The following is a 21,502-nucleotide window of genomic DNA, read 5'->3' as shown; positions in this document are numbered from 1 at the left end:
CACCCCACCCCCCGCCAGCCCTACCAGACTGAACATAGCCGTGTCCTTGGCGTGTCGGTGTCCCTGCGGGCTGTAGTGGCGGTTCAGGGCGGACAGGTGGGGACCGCCCGCAGCACCCGCGCGAACCGCATACTCGTTGAGACGCTCCAAACTGTGCCTGTACGGGGAGTGCGGAGGGTGGATGGCGCGGGTGGTAAGGGTAGGGTGGTGGGCGAATTTCATGGTTTGCCCGCGCGGGGGGGGGGGGGCGGAGGTTGAAAAGTGTGGGAAAACCTGCTCCTTCGGCAACAAAAGTTATTTTCATTTAGAGACTTGCATAAACATTCGTACATTTGTCACTTTCTTCACCATTTTTAATAAGTATAAGAGATACCAAGTATTCCTTGTTCCCAATTTTCCGTACAGACACACCAACGACGGACGTGCCTGTTCAGGATATCCTGCAGCGGCTCCCCCGGACCCCGCCAGGTTAGGAAACCCAGAGACTGCAAACTGTTGATACCCATGTTGAAGAGCAGCGGAGTAAGACCGTACGTGGCGCCGCAAAAGGTCGCCCGATCAATTCCCGCTTCCGACAGTGCGGTGGCGGAGACGCAGTCCGTGGGCAGCGACACGGTGATGCAGTTGCCGCTGACGTGGAGGGGCAGGACCTGCCGGGAAGGGGGGAGCGGGAAGGGGAGCGAGGGGGGAAAGGGTTTGCAGCGGGAGGGGCTTTAGGGAGCTTGGTGCGAATTGCGGCCGATGGGAAAAAGAAGAGGAGAGGAGAGGAGAGAGTGTGCGTGTGTTCGCTTGGTGTGTTTTCCCTCTCCTTTCCTCCGTTCCCGTTACTTTCCCCCAAACCGCCTCCCCGCCTCTTCCATACACATCACCCTCCTACCCCACCCCACCCCATCCCCCTTCTTTCGGCAGACGATTGCTTTTTTTGTGCATTTCAGCATTAAAAACCCCCAACACCCCTCCACCGCTTCCTTCTCGCACTCGTTGCCAGTTGCCACTCACCCCACACCGCCACACACCCCTGGGATGCAAACCTTTCCGCCCACCTCCACATCCCCGTCCCCACAAATCCCCACCTCCCCAATCAGGACCCCTTCTTTCCTTCCTTCGTTCCTCAGCTTTGCCCTCCCACACCAGCAATCCTTTGCTAACCCCGGGCCCCCCCCTCCCCCCCCACGTCTCACCTTCTCACTGCCCTCCACAAACCTCACCGCCAGCTTATCACCCAGGGCATCCAGCGCCCCCTTGGTGTCCTCAAGATAGCCCCGCTCATGGCGATGAAGGTCCGACAGCAAACTCTGCTGTACATGCAGGAAAGATCCTGTACGGCAGGCGGCACGGAGACAAGCCGCCGAGCCGCACATGAGGCGGAGAGACGCAATCACGACGGGAAGAGCCTGGAGGTGGAGGTGGTGGTGGAGGTGGTGGTAAAAAAGGGTCGGAGGAGGAGGAAGGGGGGAGGAGGAGGGGGGGGGGACGCGAAGGGTTTGATGTGTGTGTGTGTATGGGGGGAGGGGTAGGATGCCAGGTGCGGGAGGCGAGGGGGGCAGTGCAGCATGTTAAGCAAGGCAGGTGTACGTACGTATGTACGTTCCTATACATGTACGTTTTGTATGTATATACGTACGTATGTATGTACATACGTATGGATATATATATGTACGTACGTATGTATGTGCTTTAATGGCGATTTGAGCTGCGGCCAGGATCCGGCGAGAACTCGGCAAACCACCAGAGAGCGCAACTTCACCGGAGGCAGTGGCGCCTGTGTGACCCCGCATGTGAAGGGGGGGAGCGAGGGAGCGGGAGAGAGAGAGCGGGAGGGAGAGGGAACTAAACCCCGGGGCCCCTCACCCTTCATCTACCCTCCATGTCCCACTTGGGCAGACAGATATCGGAAATTCCACCAACCACCCGGCACCCGAATCAAACCACCACCACCACCACCATCACCATCACGTGGGCGCGGCCGCTTGTCGAGCCAGAAGCCCTAATCGGCCACGTTCCCCCTCCCCCCCTTACACACCTCCACTCCAGATCAGATCGGATTAGATACTCCGTACACTATCACAATGTCAATAATGCACAACGTAATAAATGCTTTTTAAATTCCTTCCGCCCTTGTACACCCCAACACACACATACCCCAACACACACAGGCCTTTCTATTGCTTCGGAACTTAGAGCCCACCGCCCACCGCCCCGGGGGCCCCCGCACCTGCGCCACGCACAACGCCTTACGCAGCTCCACCTCCGCTCTAAGTTCCTCCGGATTGCCGTACCCCAGTCTCCCCAGGAGGGCCCCCTGCTCCGAAGCCGGCAGCGCATGGCACGCCGTGTACACCGCGGCCAGGCGAGACAGCCCCACGCCGCGAGGGGACCGGCCGTGCGCCGCAAATGCCCCGGAGCGCGGACACGAGTACACAGCCTGGAACACATCCAGCGCGGCCGTGGGGTAGAGCATGATGCAGGTCGATGGCCCTGACGCCGCCGTGAAGGATGGCGGCTTGGCGCGCAAAGTCTGCTGTTGACCGCCGCTATTCCCGCCGCCGTTACTGCTGCCACTGCTGCCCTCGGCGCTGCTTCTGGACGCAACGTAAGATGCCGCCTGGGCTGCGGCCGCTTTCTTCGAAGGATTAACGGGCGGAAGTCCGATGGCTCTTCGAGAAGCAGTAGCTACCAGTCCCAGTACGAGACCGAACGCCTTACGGGAGCCGGTGGGGGGAGCTGGGTGGCTGGCGGCGGGGGTGGTGGTGGTGGTGGTAGAGGTGGTGGGCTGCGTGCTGTCCGAGTCAGCCGCGGCTCCGAGGTTCTTCTGTTTCCTGGCTCCCTACACGTGCAGTACCACACCCCCACACACATCGGCGCGCATTCAATTCAGGTGCACATTCACAGCTGTGGAACATGCGGGGGAAAGGGACGAACCACGAACGAGTGAAGCTGCTGGGAATTCAGAGACCAGCACCATCATCACCACCCCCACCATCAACAGCACATCCAGTGGAATCTCCCCCCATACCAACGGCGGCGCCACCTCCCCCCCCTCTCCCGGTGGTAGGTCGCAGGTCCCTCCTCACTCTAACCGGTCGGCCCATCGCACCGTCCACTGGCAGGGGGTGGTGCATCCATCGGCCCACCTGCGGTTGAGCAATTTTCTACCCACTCTCGCTCTTCATCGGGATCGATCCCGGAGCCTTTAGGGACACTATGCCGCGCCTCGCCATGTCTGTAATGTACGTGTGTATATAGCAGCAGCAGCACCACCACCACCACCACCACCATACAAACCAGCTTCAGCGCTTGTCCAGCACAAATGATCCAAACCCCAATAGGGGATACGTTCTTATCTTCCAGTTCACCGGGCAGTGCCCCGGAGCTCTCCCCCCCGAAGGACCCACCCCTAGCAGCTCCTCCGTGTCAGCCTCGTCACCGCCGCCCTCGTCCGAGCTGACCGAGTCCCCGTCACCACCACCACCGCCGCCGTTGCGGTGGGCTCCTGCGAGTGTACGACTGTCGTCACCGCCAGCAGTGCCATCACCGCCTCCCCCAACATCGTCATCGCCGCCGCCCCATGCGATTGTCCTGGCGTCAACCGCGCCGTCGGGGCGCCGCCGCTGGCTGTGGCCGGCCGTACCGTTGGAAGCCTCCGCCACTGCCACTGCTGACGGCGCGGCGCCGTTGGCTCCTGGCCGTGTGCTCCACCCGGCCCTGCCGTCATCCTCCGCACCATCATCGCGGTCCTCTCCGCAAGCAGTGAAGCCTCCCGTCTGGGCTCCCGTCTTTGCCCCTAAACCCGTTCTTTGAGTCTGCTGCTCTACCTCTTCCTTCTGCTGTTGCTGCTGTCCCTGCCGCTGTCCGCGCCCCTGTCCTTGTCCCTGGTTTTCCTGTCGTTTGTTGCCCGGGCCCTGTACCCCAGACAGCATGGCTTTGCCGCTGCCGCTGTTGCTGCTACTGCTGTTACCCAAGCCCTGCAGGCAACCAGGGCTGGCGGAGGCTGTCGCCGCGGCCGCTGCAGCGCCTAACGCGCCGTACCGCACCACCCCGACGCCGTGCACTCGCGCATTGATGGTGAGACCCTGCATGGCGTTCTCCTTCTTGGCATCGGAAGGCCGCAACCGCCCAAACTCCATCGCCGCTTCGAGTTGCTCCTCGAAACGGTGCGGCTCGTCGGATGCCGCGGCCAGCAGGCGCAAGTACTCGGCCCCGGGGGCCAGCGGCACAAGCGTCATGGTTTCGACCAGATCCCCGTCACCGTCGGGGAGCCGAGCGACAAGGTGGATGAGGGTCTCCGGCTGGCTGCGGGACAGCTCTAGGAGGCATGCAGCCATGAAAGCCGTAGCCACGGCTCTCGGCTTGGGTCTGGACACCATGTGGATTGTGGAGGAGACGGAGGAGGTGCGTTTGGGGGTCTGGAAGAAGCTGCTGCTGCTGTTGCTGCCGCAGCCAGGGTTGGCGGAGGCGTCAACAGGGAACTGAGGCGCAGCTGCGCACAGTGCCATCAGAGTTTTTCTGGCCATCTTGCGCATTTGCTTCAGGCAATCTTGAGTACAGACGTCCTCTGCAGCGGCGACCCCGCGGAGGTATGACGCCAGCTTAGCCTGGAGTGCCGCGTGCGGCATGCCGTCGTATGGCAGGCTGAAAGCGGTGGCGGTGGTGGCAGCGGCGGCGAGGATGGCGTGGGTGTCAAGTAGGAGCTGTTGGGCTGGGGAGACAGGGCCGCGGCGGGGTGGCTCGGGTCGACGACCGAGACGGCCAGCCGCCAGGTTGCGGACGGCGACCTCTATCTGGGTGCGGTCTTCGAGGGTGAGGGGGACGACCATGGAGATCCCGCGCCATCGGTGCTCTGTGATGCCCAGCAACCCCATGGCCGCGCGGATAAGACGTAGCAGGACGGTGGGCAAGAGTGCCAGGAGCATGAGCCCAGCGTCCGCAAGGCCCTGAAGTCGGCGGGAGCTTGTGGCATGCACTGTGAATTTGCGCAGAAGCGTGGCGCGGTCGGCGGCATCATAGCTGGTGCTGGGTGCCTCGTCCTGTAGGACACCTGAGTTGTTTAGTTGCGAAAAGATCATTTCCCCGTTGGGAGTCAGGGGCTTTGCGTCAGGTGGCTGGCTGTCGCCTGGCTCAGTGCCTTCATGTTTGAGCGCCATCGGCAGCGGGCCCGGCTCTTTCAAGTTTGTAATCCAAGTATCGACTAAGATGCTTCCTTCGACATGCTTGGACGACCGAAATGGCATAACCTGTCGAGAGTTATTTCGTGAAGAACGGTCAGAAGACGCCCTTCTGACAAGTTGAGGAGCAAGGCCATTTGGTTGCAGCGTGGCCATTCATGATGACTATAATATACTAGCCTTTGCTTGCAGCTATCATATTGCAGAATGTGCCTCGAGACAATACACCAAAACGCAACCTGCACCTTCGAGGACTCCGCACGAGCGGTTGCAGGAGATTTGCCGTGCGACCTTCTCCATTATTGCATAATTTGTGTGCTGTTACCTGAACCCGTATAGGACATTGATGCTGTCCTTCTATTTTAGTTAATCACTTCTGTATGATTTAGAGGCAGGCTTTTACGTCCCTAATTGTAACAAAGCAAAGGCGTAACCCGGGATGCTCAGTTGGGCCTTGCGTCGTTACATTGCCCCCCCTTTAGCAATGGACGTCCGCGGCCATTATATCGAGCATTGGAGCCATCCCACCTCACGCATTGTGCGCTGGTTTATCCATTACCCATGATATCGCTTTCTGCGATACCTGCTTGTTGTCAGAATCGAACCACCGACCCGAAGATTTCATCGGAAGTCGTGCGGCCCCGTCTCGATACCATTGTAACAAAGCAAAGGCGTAACCCGGGATGCTCAGATTGGCATTTGCGTCGTTACATTGCCCCCCACTTAGCAATGGACGTCCTCGGCCATTATTTCGAGCATTGGAGCCATCCCACCTCACGCATTGTGCGCTGGTTTATCCATTACCCATGATATCGCTTTCTGCGATACCTGCTTGTTGTCAGAATCGAACCACCGACCCGAAGATTTCATCGGAAGTCGTGCGGCCCCGTCTCGATACCATTGTAACAAAGCAAAGGCGTAACCCGGGATGCTCAGATTGGCATTTGCGTCGTTACACTAATTCAAGCAAACCTGAAGCATTTTTTCAACATGAGCAACACTTTGCAACATGTTTATGCATAAGTTGTAATGGCGCAAAACAACGAATTGGTCCTTGGGACTCAGGGTCGTTAACTCCATCACGCCTATCTCCTTTCCACTCTCTTGTCTCGATAGCTCTTGATAAATATCTCACATGTACCAGGACGCTTAGCAGCAGCACAAACAACTTCTTTCCATACTACAAGCCCTGACCCCGCATACGATGTCGATCAGGGTACCATGCATAGGGCAACTACTGGCGGTGTCGAATCCATCGCATGATTGCACAAACCTATGCAACACACATGCATGCGTAGGGAACGTGTTGCAACCTGTGGCGGGTTATGGCACCGCAGGGATGCCAATTGGTGCTAAGACCTCGTCGTTAGCGGACTCATTCCGCGGGGTAAAGCACTCTTTCACGAAGTGGCTCGCGTGCTGTGCGATTTGGTGACGATGACGAGGTCCCCGCCCCTGCAGCTGCTGCGGCCCCACTCCAGCGCATCCGCCTTGGAACACAGAATGTCCTCCTGGGCGACTCCGAGCCCCGGAGGCATAAGTTAAGGCGGCTGGCGACATATATTCGGGTTAGGAACGAGTCGCTTTTAGCAGCTGGCACGCAAGCAACCAAGCGCCATCTGAAGCATGCATGATGTGTGAAACAGGGGGGTATATCTTCACCCGTGGCAGCTACTCTGCGAAACCCTGCCTTCCCCGGTATTTCGGGGCACCCTCATCCAGTCAACCAAGTCAACTTCTCGGTGGATCGCTCAGGTTCCGCACCCACCACCAGCAACCAACGGATTCTGTCGGGTCGACAGCGGCCCAACTCCATTCCTGGTCGGCTCGCAGGTTAACTTTATCCCAGGTCACCACCGTCCATCAACTAAAGGCGCAATACCTTCCACCATCGGAAAAATTTTCGGCCCTGACAGGTCGCGATCCCGAGATCTCCCAAGGGCAATCGCTGCGCGTAACCATTAGTGCCGAACCCTAGTGTATGTGCGGAGCAGCCAGTGTATGCTGTTCATACGCACGGAAGAGCCTTGAACCGGCTTGCAAGATGTAATACATTGTGGGGCAGGGTTGTAGTATGTTGCATGTTTGTAGCAGAAACAGCGTTGAAACTGCCCAGGCTGCCTGCCCAAGAGGATCCAGGATCCAGGGCTCCAACCTGCAAAGTGCAGCAGAGGTGTCACCCGGCCAGACCACATATAGACTGAGACTGGCTGCAAGCGTGCAGCAGGAAGGGCACCTAAGTAGGGCTACAGTAGGAAGAGCGTATCTAACTCTGAATCAATAATATATACGTAATAATAGGCCTTCCGCTAGTTCAACAGGTGAGAGCTGGGTTACGTACGTCCTGAATGACATCTCGCTTGCGGACTCGTCCAGGTTGTGACATGTCTGGGGTTTGTGGCTTGGGACTCATCCCGCTCTTTCCCCCTTGGGGCTCTAGCGCCGCGTTATTCTGGGGCGCATCGACAGCATCAAAGGCGCCTGCTCTTGGGCGCGTTCGTGGCGCAACCTCAGGCAGCAGCAGGCCACACATCATCATGTACGCTTCGCGCACAATAGCTACTAGCTACCGCTGTCACTGCATGCGGCAAACCCCTGCTCCCGCTTTATTATCAGAGATAAGCCGCCCGGCTGAAACATCCTAGAGATGAAGATAATTTAGGGTGATGGCAGCGCACGTATATTATTGTACTCTCACACTAGCACGAATACAGCGCGAAAAAGCAAGTTTCTTATGCATCTTGTGAATAAGTATGTTACATGCAATAATTAATATTACTTGTGACGCGTAGGCGGAACATACAAGCAGTTGGCGCCTGACATCGTTGATGGCCGCTTCCTGAAAGGCCATCACGAGGTTCTCCACTATATGAAAATCACATTGCCACGACCTCACCACCGATAGACTGCGCGTCCAAGTAATGTGTAATCGCGCGTATGCGTTCACATTGCATACCCGGCGGGAGCCTGCATGCCCGCGTCAAACGCACCAGCGAGCTGCCGTACCCTTCCACCAGTCCTGAGAACGGGCTAAAAAGTCACCGTCAAACGTTATATGCACGCCGAATGCAATTGTTTTCTTGGTTAGTTCGTACTGGGGGCCTTGTCTCCTCCCGTGCTAGGCCTTCTTACAGTCGGGCCGCTATAGTCCCCGGGCCTCACGTCTCCAGTTAACATGTCCGCTGCTACAGCACCTCCCTGTTACAAATTTTGTTGCTACAGCTTTTTTACTGCCACCGCTACGTTTTACTCTTTTGTACTGTTGCTGCCAGTATCACTCCTGCCGCTGCTGTTGCTGCTGCTGCTGCACATGCTGTGGCCGTATGGCTCTCGTTAATGGGCTTTTTCATACTATTCAACTTTCTCCATAAACACATCGCCACATCACCATCACCACCGCCATGGGGGTTTCTACTCTATTAAGGAGGAGCTATCCCAACGGGCAATGGGATTTTCCTACACACACACACACACACGTACATGTCTATCTCACTTGCGGCGCCTCAACAGCTCCAAACCATGATCATCATCAGCAGCAGCAGCCGTTGCATCCCAGTAGCCATATATCGCTAAAAGTCGACACCATCACCACATAAAAAAACTCTGTAAACAGTGTCGTTTTGCCTGCAAGATCGGATTGACAAACACGTGGCTGCCGTACAGTAAATACCTGTACGACCCTTAGGCGAGAACAGCAGACCAGCGAGCCCGAGGGGCTCAAAAATGCGTTTGGAACATCCAACATTTCGTACAAGGAACAAGTCGTATGGAGATCAGAGCTCGCCGCTGCTGCGCAAATAGGACAGCATAGGGCCCAAAGCAACACGACGCGCTCCGCCGCGCGGTTTCACCGCCCCGGGAGTTCGTACAGCCGCTCCGACAGATGCTGTCGCCGCCGTCCCCGCCGTCGCCGCTTCCACCCCACCAAGCTGTGCCCCATCTACCGCCGCCGCCTCTGTATCTGCCGCTACAGCGCTTCCATTGCAGAAGCGCGGCACAGTGACATCGGGCACAGGCGGCGGTCCATCCGCCCTCCTTGCAGCAGCTCCTCCCGTACCCGCACCCGCACCCGTACCCGTACGAGTATTTGCAGTACCCGTACCAGACTGACGCAGCTCAATTGGTTCTTTACACTGCTGCTGCTGCTCAGCCCCTCGACCCGCCAACGGCTGCGGTATCAGCGGCGGCCGCGGCTGTTCTTGCCAGTCCCGCCGCCGATTCTGCAGCTCCGCCGCCGCTGCCGCGCCGGAAGAAGTGCTAGAGCCGCCAGCCCGTTGTGGCGGCGGCGGCGGCGGCGTGCTAGCAGGCGTGTTGGCGGCGGCCAGCTCCAGCCGCCGCTGCCGCATCTGCTCCGCAATTTCAGACCAACCTCCAACCGCCGGGACGACGGATCCCGGCGGCAGCAGGTGTGCTCCCTGGGCAGCGCCGCCGCGGGGCTGTGCCGCCGCCGCCACTCCTGTTACCGCCGTCGCGGCTGTGGCGGCGGCAGGCCCTCGCCGCGGCGGCGCTGGCGGCGGTCTCCGTGCGCCGGAGGCAGCAGCGGCAGGTGTTCCCCATTGCGGCCCCCGCGGAGTGGAGGTTCGGCTTGCAGGAGGGCCGCGGGGCTCGGACGGCCCTCCACGTCCGCCGCCGCCGCCGCCGCCGGAGGGTCTTGCTGCAGGCTGCGGAGCTGGTCTCGGTGTCTTGGCCGCCGGTCCCGCGGCGGTTAGAGATCCTGTACAGACGAGGAGAGCAAGGAGGAGAGAAAAGTAAGCTGTCCGCTTTACGGCACAATTTACGCATATACCTACAAACATACATAACAGCGGTTTGCGGACCCACTGGTACACGCAGCAAGGGTACACCAGTACGGCACACACGTGGACACCGTACTGACGTGTCGCAGGCCGCTTGGCGCCGGATGCAGGCGCCGCTGTAGCAGGCGTGGCCGCCGCGGACGTTGCTCGGCCCCTGGCGGCGGCTGGCGTCAACATGATTGCCGCCCCCGCTTGCGCAGGCGTTGAAATGGATGTAGCTGCTGCTGCCGACGGAAGTATCGACGGCGGCATCACCGCCGCCGCCGCTGCTGCTGCTGCTGTTGCTGCCATGGAACTGGATTGTACGACTCGTCGTACATCCGCAAGACGGTCCAACGTCACCATCAGTAGGCCATCGGCGTCGTACTCTGTCGGGAAGGGCAGGGACTCCCAATCCAGGTGCTCCTCCAATTCGCCGGCACCTGCGTGCACACACACGCACACACAAGTGTGTGTATGTATGTATGTATGTATGTATGTATGTATGTATGTATGTATGTATGTATGTATGTATGTATGTATGTATGTATGTATGTATGTAATCTGCCAATTCCTAGTCGGCATCGTGGAATGGAGACTGGAACCTTGGGGTAACATTTCTGGTTGTTGTGGCATACCTGGTATGTATGTATGTATGTATGTATGTAAGTGTGCACACAGAATGTCAATCTCAATACTCCGCACAGGCAAAAAGAGGTGCATGCCGTACGTACCACACATCACCCCAGCTGCCTTTATGCCAATGCTGGCTATACCTGGAGCAGACTTAGAAAATTAGGGAAAGTCTCTCCCCCGGGTTGTTTTGCCCTTGCGCGCTGTTGTAGATCTCTGTAGCTCTGTGTATACCAAGGCACATGGCCCCCTGGCTGAGACACATGATCCCCCCCCTGGAGTAGAGGGTTTTAGGGTGGCAACAGTCTTCCGCTGTCTTCCGCTGCTGTGGTGCTGTGGTACGTGGTGCATACGGCCCCCAGGTAGTGACCGCGACTTGGTGGTTGGGGGCTTCCCCCCCACACACACACCTGTGGTAATATATACATATATCGCCCGCCTGCGTTGGGTAGCCCCAGAACTGCAACGGTACCTGACCACCCCGGGTAACACGGTCCCTTCTCTATTCTAGTTTTCCTGGCAAACTCCTGCAGACCACAACCACAAATACGACAAATAAATAATTCACCGTACGTACTGCTTACCGCTTAAGCCTTTGGCTTTACGGATGGCGGCTGCCCCATCACCATCACCATCGCCATCAGCCGCCGCCGCCATGGCGGACTCCGCGGCTATCCGGGCGCGCAGCTCGTCCAGATCCTTCCTCAGCGGGTGGACCCGTGGGTCAGGGTGCGGCTCCAGAACCACGGAGCCCGTCGAGGAGTCCACTGCCACGACGCGGCACTGGCGCCACCCGGACACCTGTGTCGCCGGGGTAAAACACCGCCCTCAGCTCGCAGCCGCAATCACCACAACCCATAGAGGCAAAGGGACCAAAGGGTGATGGTGGTGACGGTGATGCGTGCGGTCAGAGGATTGCTGACCCCTGACTATTATGGGACTTATACACACACGCACATACAGCGACAGACATACATGGAGTTGAGCCGCCGTCGATCCGTCAGATTCCGTTGGATGCTGGTGGTGGGTGTGGAACCTGAGCGATCCACTGACAAGTTGGCTCGGGTGACTAGATGAGGGTGACCCGAAATACCGGGGAAGGTAGGGTCTGCCGGGTAGCGGCCGCAGTGTGAAGATATGACCCCCCTGTCCCACGCATCATACATGCACATACAGCGACAGACATACATGCACACAAAGCGACACAGGATTTCACTCAACCAACAACAAACAAGCCCCAGTCCGCTGCCACGTGGTCTCAAACCACCAGCCACCAGCCACCAAAGGCCGGAAGTGGATTTATTAGTAATTAAATTTCCCAACCCGTCTCAAGAGGTAACAGACCCAACGAACCTCATCCAAGGTCCAACTAACTACCCAACTGTCAACTGCCTACCCGGGGGCACATGTCTAGTCCAATCTCCAGCAGTTTGTAGGCCAATATATCCCCACTCGCCACGGGGCCCTGTACGGCAGGCAAGCTGTCGTACTCCACGGAGGCCGCTGCTGGCGCCGCTGCTGCTACCGTACCAGCAGCGGTTGCCGCGGCGGCCCCAGCACCCGCCTTGTCCTCGGGGGTTGGCGGCTCGTCGGAGGAAATGTCGCTGTCTTCCTCTTCGCTGCTAGTGCTAGTGCTAGTGCTGCTGTCGTTTTCGCTGCTACTGCTGCTGCTGTCACCATTACTGCTGGTTGTGGTCTCGGAGCTTGTAGCCGCAGGACGGGTTGTCTGCTTCCCTGCCGCCCCCGCCGCCGCCGCTGCGGTGGCGGTGGTGCGACTTGGTGCGTTGATGGGGGCCTCCGCGGCGCAACGGGGTGGGCAGGGAGCGTGTATCGGTGAAGGTGGATGGGGTGATGAGTGAGTGATGTGGGTAATTGCATTGTTGGGCTATTGGGGTTATTGGGGCTATTGGGTGCTGTACGACAGTCTTGTCCGTGTTGGTGATATGTCAGCGTGATGCATGAGGGTGAGACGAAGGGACCAGGTTGATGAGGTGCAGCCACAACCACAACCCCCACAACCCACATAGCAGCCATAGCTCGATTGACAGTGCGCCTCACACCCATACAGCATTACTTCGTGCTTAGCGGATGGCTTCATCGTAACTGAACAACTCAGGAGCCACAAACTCAAGAACCACAGCTCAAGGGGAACATCTTGCATCTGATAAAGGCCTTGTGGACGTGATGCCCAACATGAACACTTCCCATGGGTGGGTGGGCCCCTCACAAGGGTGACTTGCATGAGACGCACAAGCACCGTCACAGGGGGAAACTCTCATTCCGTTACTCTCTAGTTTTAGACCAAACCACACCACTCACAAAAACACTCACTGCTTTCCGGCGGCTGGGCCCAGCAGCAGCAGCAGCCGCCGCCGCGCCTGCTGCTGTGGCTGCTGTGCCGCCGCCGCGCCCGCCGGTGTCCTTGTCCTCATCCTCGTCATCGCTCTCTGTATCATCTTCACTACCGCTGCTGCTACTGCTACTGCTACTGCTGCTGCTGGGCAACGCACGTGCGGCGCCTTGTTGCGTTGATCCATGCATTCCACGTTGCGGCAATGCAGCCGCCACTTTCGCAACGGCTACCTTCCCTGCCCCTCCCTTATCACCGCCGTCGCTGCTACTGCTACTGTCGTCGCTGCTCTCCGCGTTACTGTCACTGCTAATGCTGCGACCAGCGCCGCCTGCTGCTGCCCCCACTCCTCCTCCTCCTGCCGCCCTGGCGGCACGTGTAACTGTGCCGCTTGGTCCTGCTCCATCCGACCCACCGTTCATTAGTACCCCACGTAGACCCGTGGTAGCGCCGCGCAGCTGTTTCTGCTGCTGCCGTTGTACTACAAGTGGTCCCGCAGTAGCAGGAGCTTTCGCCGGAGCTGCAGCCGCGGCAATGCTGCGACTGCCGCCGCCGCCGCCACCGCTGCCGCCGGCGGCTGCGGCCGTGCAATACTGGGCGGCGTAGTGCGTGTAGCCAGCGGCCGCGGATGGCGACAGGGTTCCGTTGGGGTCCAGAGGGGATGCAGCCAGTGCAGCTGCCATCATGGCTGTACAGAGGAGGAGGGTGGGGGGGGAGCGGCGGGGCGGAGGGGGAGAGGGAAGGAGGGGGAGAGACGGGGAGGAGGGAGGGGGGGAGGAGGGAGGGTGGGGGGGTGTTGGGTGGGAAGTAGGGAAGGAAAACTAGTCGGTAAGGGCGAAAAGGTGCTGCCCAACTGCCTGCACTGATTGCTTCGCCTGAACAGTGCTCGCCGAGACGGAGTTGTTTCTCACCGCTACCATGCATGGCGTCACTGTCTAGTCCCACCAAGTCTTTCGCCCATATTGCCCCTTCCCCGGTAGTGTTGCTGGTTGGTTAAGGAAGCCGCAGTTCATGGCCAGCAGCGGGGGGCCCCCAAGACGCAACGGCCGACCGCCGACTTGCCTGAGGTCTGTTGGTCATGTTGCTGCTGCTGCTGCTGCTGTCCTCGCCGCTGCAAACCCGGTTGCTGTTGTTGCTGCGCGGCCTTACCATCCCCTGTCCGTTGCTGCTGCTGCTGCTGTTGTTGTTGTTGTTGCTGCTGCTGCTGCTGCTGCTGTCTCTGCGCCTTGTCTTTCTTCCCGCGTCCGGCTGCCGGGGCCCCCATCTGCTGCTGCTGCTGCTGGTGGCCACCCGGACCCCCCCGGGCGCCGCCCGCCACACCCCCACCGGCTCCAGCACCCGCAGCCAAACTAGACCCTGAAATATGGCCCATAGGTACATGAGGCACATGAGGAAATGAAGAATATAGAACGGGCGGCTCCGGACAGCAGCCGAGTGTGGAACAAGTCATGGGAGTGGAGCGGAGTGGAGGGCAGGGCAGGGAAGGGGTGTCATCATCTGGGCCCAGGAGGGCAAGGAGAGACGAATATATGCAAATTCAGACGGGCGGGGAAAAGACGGTGGGAAGCAAAGGTGCCGAAGAATAATTCTTGCTGCCGTACCTTTGTACGGCAACACGCCGCTGCGCCGCAGACGTCGCTTGGCGGCCTTGCGCCGCGCGCTACGACTTGCACGTTTCTTGCCATCCGCCGATGTCAATGCAGCGTCCGCCTCCGTTCCGTCTGCGTCTGTTCCGCCGCCATCAGCCGCCTCTGCCGCCGCCGCCGCCATCTCACCTGCTCCAGGGTCCACGTGGGCTGCCGTCGCGCCGGCCCCGTCAAACCCATCACCACCGCCACGATTACCACCACAGCCGCCACCATCGAGGTGGCCATGCGCCAGGGAGCCCGGCCGTACCAGCCCGGCATCGCCGCCGGCTGTAGCAGCGCCCGTGCTTGGACCTGCTGCTGCTACTGCTGCTGCTACTGCGGGTTGTACAGCCGTCGGTTCCAGCGCCGTAGACTGCCCCTGTCGCGCAACAGCAGCTAAGCGACGCACCTTGGCTGCGTGCTGCTGCCCCAGCTCCTCCTCCCCCTCCTGCTGCGGCTGCTGCTGCTGCGGCTGCTCGCCCACGCGCTGCTGGCAACCCTCACCTCCTCCACCTCCAGCTCCATTTGCACCGCCCAGTACCGTGGTGCCTCCCACCACCGCCGCCGCTGCTCCGTCACCGCCGACACCACCGCCATTCCCTACGCCATGCGCCAGTGCTGCACAGATCCACAATACAGTCCCGAGGAGAGTACACGGCAAGGTAAGGAAGTGCAAGGTAGGGACGTGGCAGTCAAGTCCACAAGCAGAGGTAAGATGCACAGGTAAGCCTAGATGACGAGGTTTTGACGCCCGAGCGGCGAACAAGGGCGCAAAAGCAGGACCCAGAGCTAACATGGTAATTACTGCTTGACAATGAAGGCCTTGGGATACGTCACATCTACCATGACATCCACGTCACCGTCACGCCACTGTCGTACCCCGTTTGCGTTTCCTGCCGCTGCCGCTGCCGGCGACGGCGGCGGCCCCGGTACCGTTAGGGAGACTGCCGATGGGGCTGCCGACCTGCGCGCCCGCTGTCGCTCCGGCAGCGCCGCCGCCGGGAGGGGCGGCAGCGCCGGCGGCTCCAGCTCCGCCCTGGTGCTGCAGCAGCAGCAGCTGGGGGCCCTTTTGTGCAGCTGCCAATGCAGGCCGCGCAGCTCTATTATACTGCGACTGTGTGAAGCGTTGTGTGAAAAGAAGCGGGAGGGAGGCACAATGGCGTGGAGCAGTAGCAGTAGCAATAGAAGTAGCAGCAGCAGTGTTGTATGGAAACGGGAGAGGTGGGACCACAAGCAGGTATCCAAAGTGAGGGCAGGGAAGCTGCGTGCCCGTTCACCATTCAGAGCAAGAGGCGAGGAGAGAACGTAGCGGATGGTAAAGCCTCCCAAGCCGGTCATTCAACAACACACCATCCTACCAGCAGTCCGTCCGTCCGTCCGTCAGACATTAAGCCTTTAATAAATCAATTGTAGGGAGCTGGTTTCGGTGCTCACCGCTGGGGGAAGCGCTCGCGGTTGGAACAGTTTTTGTACAGCGATGAGATCTCCATCCCGAAGCAGATCCACGGGCCCATCCGGCGGCAACGTGTAGCCGCCCAGCACCAGTCGGAGTCCCTCGGGGCCGCCCGGGCAGTCGAGTTGGAAGTGGACATGGACCTGCATTAGAGGCGGCAAGGAAGTAGGCTTGTAGGGTGTGTGGCTGTGGCACAAGGCAGCGGCGTTGTGATACCCGGTTGGGGGGAATAAGAGGTTCTATCATGTAAAAGGGGGGTAGACCTAAGTTCTAGGGTCGCGGATGCGAGCACGGACCTCACGGGCGAAGTCGGCGATGGTCACGGCGGCGGGACTGGGCCAAAACCTGCAGACGGCGCGACGATGAGGGAGGATAGAAAAATGACTTGCGACGCCTCGGCTGCGCAATTTGTGACGCTGTCAGAGAGGCTTACCAGCTCCTGCCCAGGCCCTGCTCGCGGATGGCAGGTGTGAGCAAGGCTTCGGATATGTCGAGCCGCAGCCGTTGCATATCCCCTTATTATATGTAATTTAGCATCGATAAGAAGCCGTTTTCCACCCCGGCTTACTGGGCTGCACTGGTCCGTAAGTAGTAACGTGCACCAATCTGCCGGAACCAGAGCCAGTAATCGGGTATCGTGACTTACTCCAAAAACGTTATTTAAACTGTAGCAAGTAGTAGGGGAAAGTGCGGCCAGAGAAGTGGCCGAGTTGAATTGGGATCCACGCTATGAAATGAACGGAAAACCGAGTACAGCAGCTCGCAGACCAGCAAAACACCAGGGCCTGGGCCCATCAATAAGATATCAATCCCTCACGTACTAGTGAATAAAGTACAATAGTCAACTTCTACGGCATCCGGCCAATACGCTGTGTTCCACTTTTCTCTCGAACGTGTCAAACGTGAGCGTCCAGCCACTGACCCAGGGCGAGAATGAAGGCCCTCAGCTTACACGGTCCTTGGGCCTATTACGAACGCAAGTCCGCGGAAAACGAGCGTCGAATTGCCGACCTGGAACAGGAAGTCCTTCGATGGAAATCACAACACGACGAGCTCCAACACAAGGTGGAATACCTGGAGGCCGAAAGGAAGCAGCTACAGGGCGTCCAGCTACCTGGCCTGCTTGCCGAAAAGGGTCGTTCGCAGGGCATCATCGACAATCTACAAGCGGAGCTTGCACGGGAACGCCTTGAGCGCGCCGACGAGCATAGGCAGCTCACGGTAGAAGTATCCAGCTTGACACAGGAGCTGCAGAAACTTTCAGCGGACAATGCCGTGCTGCGCTCGGAGCTCGCCAAAACTGTGCACCAGAAGCAACTGACCTCCACGAAGCTGGAACAGATCCGGAAGAAGCTGGGACTGTCCGAGTCTGAGGCCAAAGCATTCATCCAGGTGGCACGTCGAAAAATGCGGGGTCCGTGGCGTTCCTGTCGGGGTCTGTGGCGTCCTCTCATTCGAGGGCATAAGAGGCCAGCGGAAGCAGGGGCCATGGGGCGATGGTCGGGAACGAGGGAGGCGTGCGATGGGATGTCCAGCATATTTCTGGTTATCACGTGAGACTACACAATCAAAGCACAGCGAGTGGCTTTACGTTTGTTTGCCGTGCGCTGGCCGCCTCTACCGTCAAATTTAGCGTTCAACCCTCACTCCCGGCGTAGCCATCCAGAACACGGCAATTTCATGCAAGAGCTGTATTTGATCAAGAACTGTTCTATTCTTGTGCCTGCACCAAGTGCAGGAGCTGGACGAAGCCCGCGCAGCTAGCAAGGCCTTGCGTGAAGAAAACAAGGGTGCGGCTGCGTGATTAGCACGTGCTAGCGCTTGGGAGCATATTCCCAGGTTTTATGGGAGAGGCCCGGCCATGTCCATACCTGGGTTGTGTCCGTAACCGCTGTGGTGACCTCCTCGCCCTACCTTTCGCTCCCGCTTTGGCAGCTCATTGTACTTCTCGCCATGCTGACTGCCTTGTTTCATACACTTCCACACATCCCAATTATTACCGCCGCGCTCACCTATCCTGCCGCACCGTTTCTATGACCTATTCCTCACCCCGACCACCTACCCCACCACCCCAACCACTCCCGGCACCGCAACTGCTCCCCCACTAGAACTGGCTGCGGACTGCTCCCACCTAAGGCAACAGGTGGAAAGCCGGTCGCAGCACTGCATGACAGTCATCGGGGATAACAAGAGGCTTCTGGAACAGGCGAGTGGGAGGCGATGGGTTTCACAGGGGCCGATGATGGAGGCGGCAGATGGCCCTCGGAGGCAGGGGCCCTGAGGGCGCAAGCTACAAGTTACAAGTTCCGCACAAGTGCGGGGGTGTCCGTAAAAGCCGGGGCGGCCATGGACGGTAAATCGTTTTTAGTGCGGTTACGTGGTGGACCATCATCGTCCTCCCTCGTCCGCTTGAGCACGAAGCGCCTGAGCGCAAGTTGTGGCGAGGTCTTGGGGTTTGGAAGGAAACCCCCGTTGCTCCAGATATAACCTCGCGAGGGTGGTCAGCAAGGACATAGCCTCACGGGTGTCCATGCACACGGGTGTCCATGCACACGGAACGGGGTTTCATCAGGTCACCGCCCTCGTCAGCCCCTTCGTCCTGAAACCGTAAAACCGCCTCCGCACTTCCCGCCCCCATTTCCAAACCTTCAGGTGGCGGAGTTGCGCATGCAGTTACAGAAGCAGCAGGGAGAGATTTGGCAAGCCAAGACCGAGCAGCAGACCGCCCTGGCCGCGGCGCGGCAGCTGCAGCAGCAGCAACAGCCGGGCTCGGGCCGCAGGTCCTCGCAGTTGGTGATGCGTGAGTGGTCGGTGCCGGGCGAGCTTGGGTCGGGTGCCGCTGCGGGGGAGCGGCCTGCAGCGGCGCTGGCGGCAGGCCGGACCGGGACGTGCGGCGTGACAGCGTGTGCTTCAACGGGGTCAGTGGGAGTGGCCTCGGTGGCTTCGGAGCGGCGAGCTGGGGGCAAGCAGGTGAGGGCATGCGAGTGGTGGGAGTTAGAGGAATGCTGCCGCCGGCATGGAAGTCGCAGGGTGTAGGAGAAATGTGATTCAGATTTTATTTGAAACGTTTCCGCGACCAGGGGTGCACCCCGTGAACTGTACGGAAGTACCGGTACGGAGGGCCAGTGCACGTTCCGCAGCTGTATTTGTCCGACCTTGCTGCGCCGATGACAGAGCAATGATAATGATTGGCCCTGGGAAACTGGGAAGCTAGTGAAGCGGAGCACCAGCGAGTGAGTTGGACACACGGTCTCGATTCGATTCAGGTCAGATATGGCGGTCCTGTTTCTCTCCAGCCCCGAATGTACTTCACTGCGTGAGTCCTGCCCTTTCTGAACGGTGCTTTTCTTCTATATCTCTTTGCAGAATCGCCCGCCCTGGAGTGATGCTAGCAGGGGCAAGGGAGCCGCGGCGGCCAGCACCGCCGGCGTCGCCAAGCCGGTGGTTCACGTACCCGTCAGCGTGAAGCCGCTCGGCCCTACCGACGCCGCCAAGGCCGGCATCATACGGCAAGCCCTGGCTGCGCGAAACCAGCGGCTAGGTTTTACGCAGCAGCAGCAGCAGCAGCAGGAGGCCTAGCGGGAGAGCAGACAAGCTTGGGGGAAGGAAGCGGTGTAGGCCTGGCCTCGGGCTGGGCATCGCCCCGGAACCCATGTACTCTGCAGTCGCAGACGGGGCCTCTGCTGAGGTGGCGGTGGTTGAGAAGCACCCTCACAGACCTCTTGACCTCATTCGGGAGAAGTACACAGGCCCCGATGGGGCCAAGGTGCGAACAGCCTAGAGGAAGCGGTCCTATAGCGGTAAAGGCTGTGGCTCCTAGTGAAAACAGGGACCCTCAGGCTCAGTGGTGGTGAAGGTCGTGATGAAGGTGGTGTTGGCGTTGGCACTGGCGGACACGGCCAAAGGGCTCCAACCTAAGATATCACTGCTGGGTTGCATCCCCTCGCGCCGCGTCCCAGCTGATTCGGGTTAATGGATGAGCGCATGCTCTGGACTGCCCTTTACGCAAAGACGACGACCTTTGCATGGGCAAGAGCGTCAACGTTGAAAATTTGTTACTTTATTGAGGGATTTACTTTATGGATGGGAAACAAACAGGCTTAGGGAAGGCCAGTAACGAAACCCGTGCATAAAACATACTTGGTAGACTTGGGTAATAAGCTCGAAGGGGAAGCGTAAGGGCCATGCTGCAACTGGGGTTGCTCACAGCGTGGTACTTTGACTGGTGAAGCAAAAGTGAAATGCACCCTGCATGTGAAAGCGGAGCATGGGTGCATCGCTGGGACCGTCCGAGGTGGCTGCATCAGCTTGTGGTCCCTGCCGCCTGCTGCAACATGCGGGCAGGTATGGTAGCGGTGAAAAACTTGCTGCTAACTAACATTTCACACGGCGCTTAATATAACCCTTGTAATAACCTGCTGGCCGCGTTCACGACCCCTGCACCGGGCGTATAAGCTGTGGGATTCAACAGGCAACCGCCTAATTTGAAGTAAGTTCCACATTTATACTTCCCTTCATCCACATCTCGCATCGCACGTGCTGACGATAGTAAAATGTGACGCGCACCGGCAGCTCAACTATTTCTTCTCCGACCCAGGTTATGACGTCATGCGGGAATCGCGAGGGCCATTCGCCTCCATGTTAAATTGACACGCCACGCGACGCTTTCGGTTGAAAATTAGCCCTACGCAACGGTGTTCCCGTTGATTGGCTAGCCCAGCCATGCACCCACCTATCATGGTGAGGCCCCGTGCAGGGGAACTGGGAAAAGCTACATCGTCCCGCTAGCCAACGCATGGAACATTTCGGCCTCAACAGGGTACATTGTACCCGCAGGCGAGCCGTGGTGGCATACGACCGGGAGCCTTGCGGCATACAATCTTGTACCTCACATCTGCAATAGTGCATGCGGCAGCTGCAGCACATCTCCCCTACCACCACAACTAAGTATCCCCGCAACCAGAGTCAAGGAAAATCGAGGCAAAGGGGACTGGGGCCCCGGGCCGGCCAGTTGCCTGTGTAAGCCCACGGCCGTTCACTTCATTCGGCTGCACGCTTGTACTCCCACGCTTGTCGGCACATCGGGCACTTTTGCTCCGCCGATGAGGAGAGCCATTTCTGAATGCACTGCAGGTGGAAGGCGTGTTGGCACGACCCCCAGACAACTGGACTGTCGTCGCCAGGGTACTTGCACTCCGGAGGACAGCCGTCAAATGGCGCACGGCAGATTCCACACACGTCGTCAGCTTCCCAGGTCCAAGCTGCTACAGCATGCCATTTTTTTATTCGGATCTCGAATGCCATGACACCGCGACGGTTGGCTAGCGGACGGCTACAAAGTAGCAGGTAGCAATATCGCAATTACAATTAGGCATCAAAAGAATCACAGTAAGCAAAACATATTTTCCGGCTCAGCACACTTCGCTGCGTTTGGCGCCCAGTAGACTTTAAGAACGAAAACTCACAGCTGGCGACTAAGCGAAGATTTATCGTATCGA

At 58.9% G+C, this 21,502-nt stretch overlaps 4 protein-coding genes across 4 annotated transcripts in view; 1 reads left to right on the top strand and 3 right to left on the bottom strand.

Annotated features, from left to right (window-relative positions):
• Positions 1 to 5,465, bottom strand: part of VOLCADRAFT_98381 (uncharacterized protein) — a gene marked incomplete at both ends in the record, with an annotated part of 14,238 nt that extends 8,773 nt beyond the window's left edge. Inside the window, 7 exons of the mRNA XM_002957240.1 lie at positions 4 to 157; positions 412 to 650; positions 1,182 to 1,394; positions 1,748 to 1,762; positions 2,216 to 2,827; positions 3,396 to 5,038; positions 5,411 to 5,465. Of these exons, the coding sequence (XP_002957286.1) occupies positions 4 to 157; positions 412 to 650; positions 1,182 to 1,394; positions 1,748 to 1,762; positions 2,216 to 2,827; positions 3,396 to 5,038; positions 5,411 to 5,465 (2,931 nt within the window). The remainder of the gene's footprint in view (positions 1 to 3; positions 158 to 411; positions 651 to 1,181; positions 1,395 to 1,747; positions 1,763 to 2,215; positions 2,828 to 3,395; positions 5,039 to 5,410) is intronic.
• A 3,473-nt stretch (positions 5,466 to 8,938) lies between these two features.
• Positions 8,939 to 16,514, bottom strand: VOLCADRAFT_107618 (uncharacterized protein; the record flags this gene model as incomplete). Its single annotated transcript, XM_002957239.1, has 12 exons — positions 8,939 to 9,879; positions 10,042 to 10,383; positions 11,158 to 11,374; positions 11,970 to 12,328; positions 13,339 to 13,611; positions 13,986 to 14,279; positions 14,525 to 14,930; positions 14,961 to 15,169; positions 15,431 to 15,665; positions 15,986 to 16,147; positions 16,301 to 16,349; positions 16,438 to 16,514. 12 exons carry the CDS (start codon positions 16,512 to 16,514, stop codon positions 8,939 to 8,941), a joined length of 3,564 nt encoding a protein of 1,187 aa, XP_002957285.1.
• A 423-nt stretch (positions 16,515 to 16,937) lies between these two features.
• Positions 16,938 to 19,583, top strand: VOLCADRAFT_98379 (uncharacterized protein; the record flags this gene model as incomplete). The annotated part of the gene is made up of 3 exons (XM_002957275.1): positions 16,938 to 17,396; positions 18,657 to 18,974; positions 19,371 to 19,583. The coding sequence occupies 3 exons, from the start codon at positions 16,938 to 16,940 to the stop codon at positions 19,581 to 19,583; spliced, it is 990 nt and encodes a 329-aa protein (XP_002957321.1).
• A 1,461-nt stretch (positions 19,584 to 21,044) lies between these two features.
• Positions 21,045 to 21,308, bottom strand: VOLCADRAFT_68107 (uncharacterized protein; the record flags this gene model as incomplete). Its single annotated transcript, XM_002957238.1, has 1 exon — positions 21,045 to 21,308. The coding sequence occupies one exon, from the start codon at positions 21,306 to 21,308 to the stop codon at positions 21,045 to 21,047; it is 264 nt and encodes an 87-aa protein (XP_002957284.1).
• Positions 21,309 to 21,502: the final 194 nt, after the last annotated feature.

The sequence above is a fragment of the Volvox carteri genome (genome assembly GCF_000143455.1).
Source record: "Volvox carteri f. nagariensis unplaced genomic scaffold VOLCAscaffold_71, whole genome shotgun sequence".
Lineage (NCBI taxonomy): Eukaryota > Viridiplantae > Chlorophyta > Chlorophyceae > Chlamydomonadales > Volvocaceae > Volvox > Volvox carteri.
This window is presented reverse-complemented; position numbering and strand designations above follow the sequence as displayed.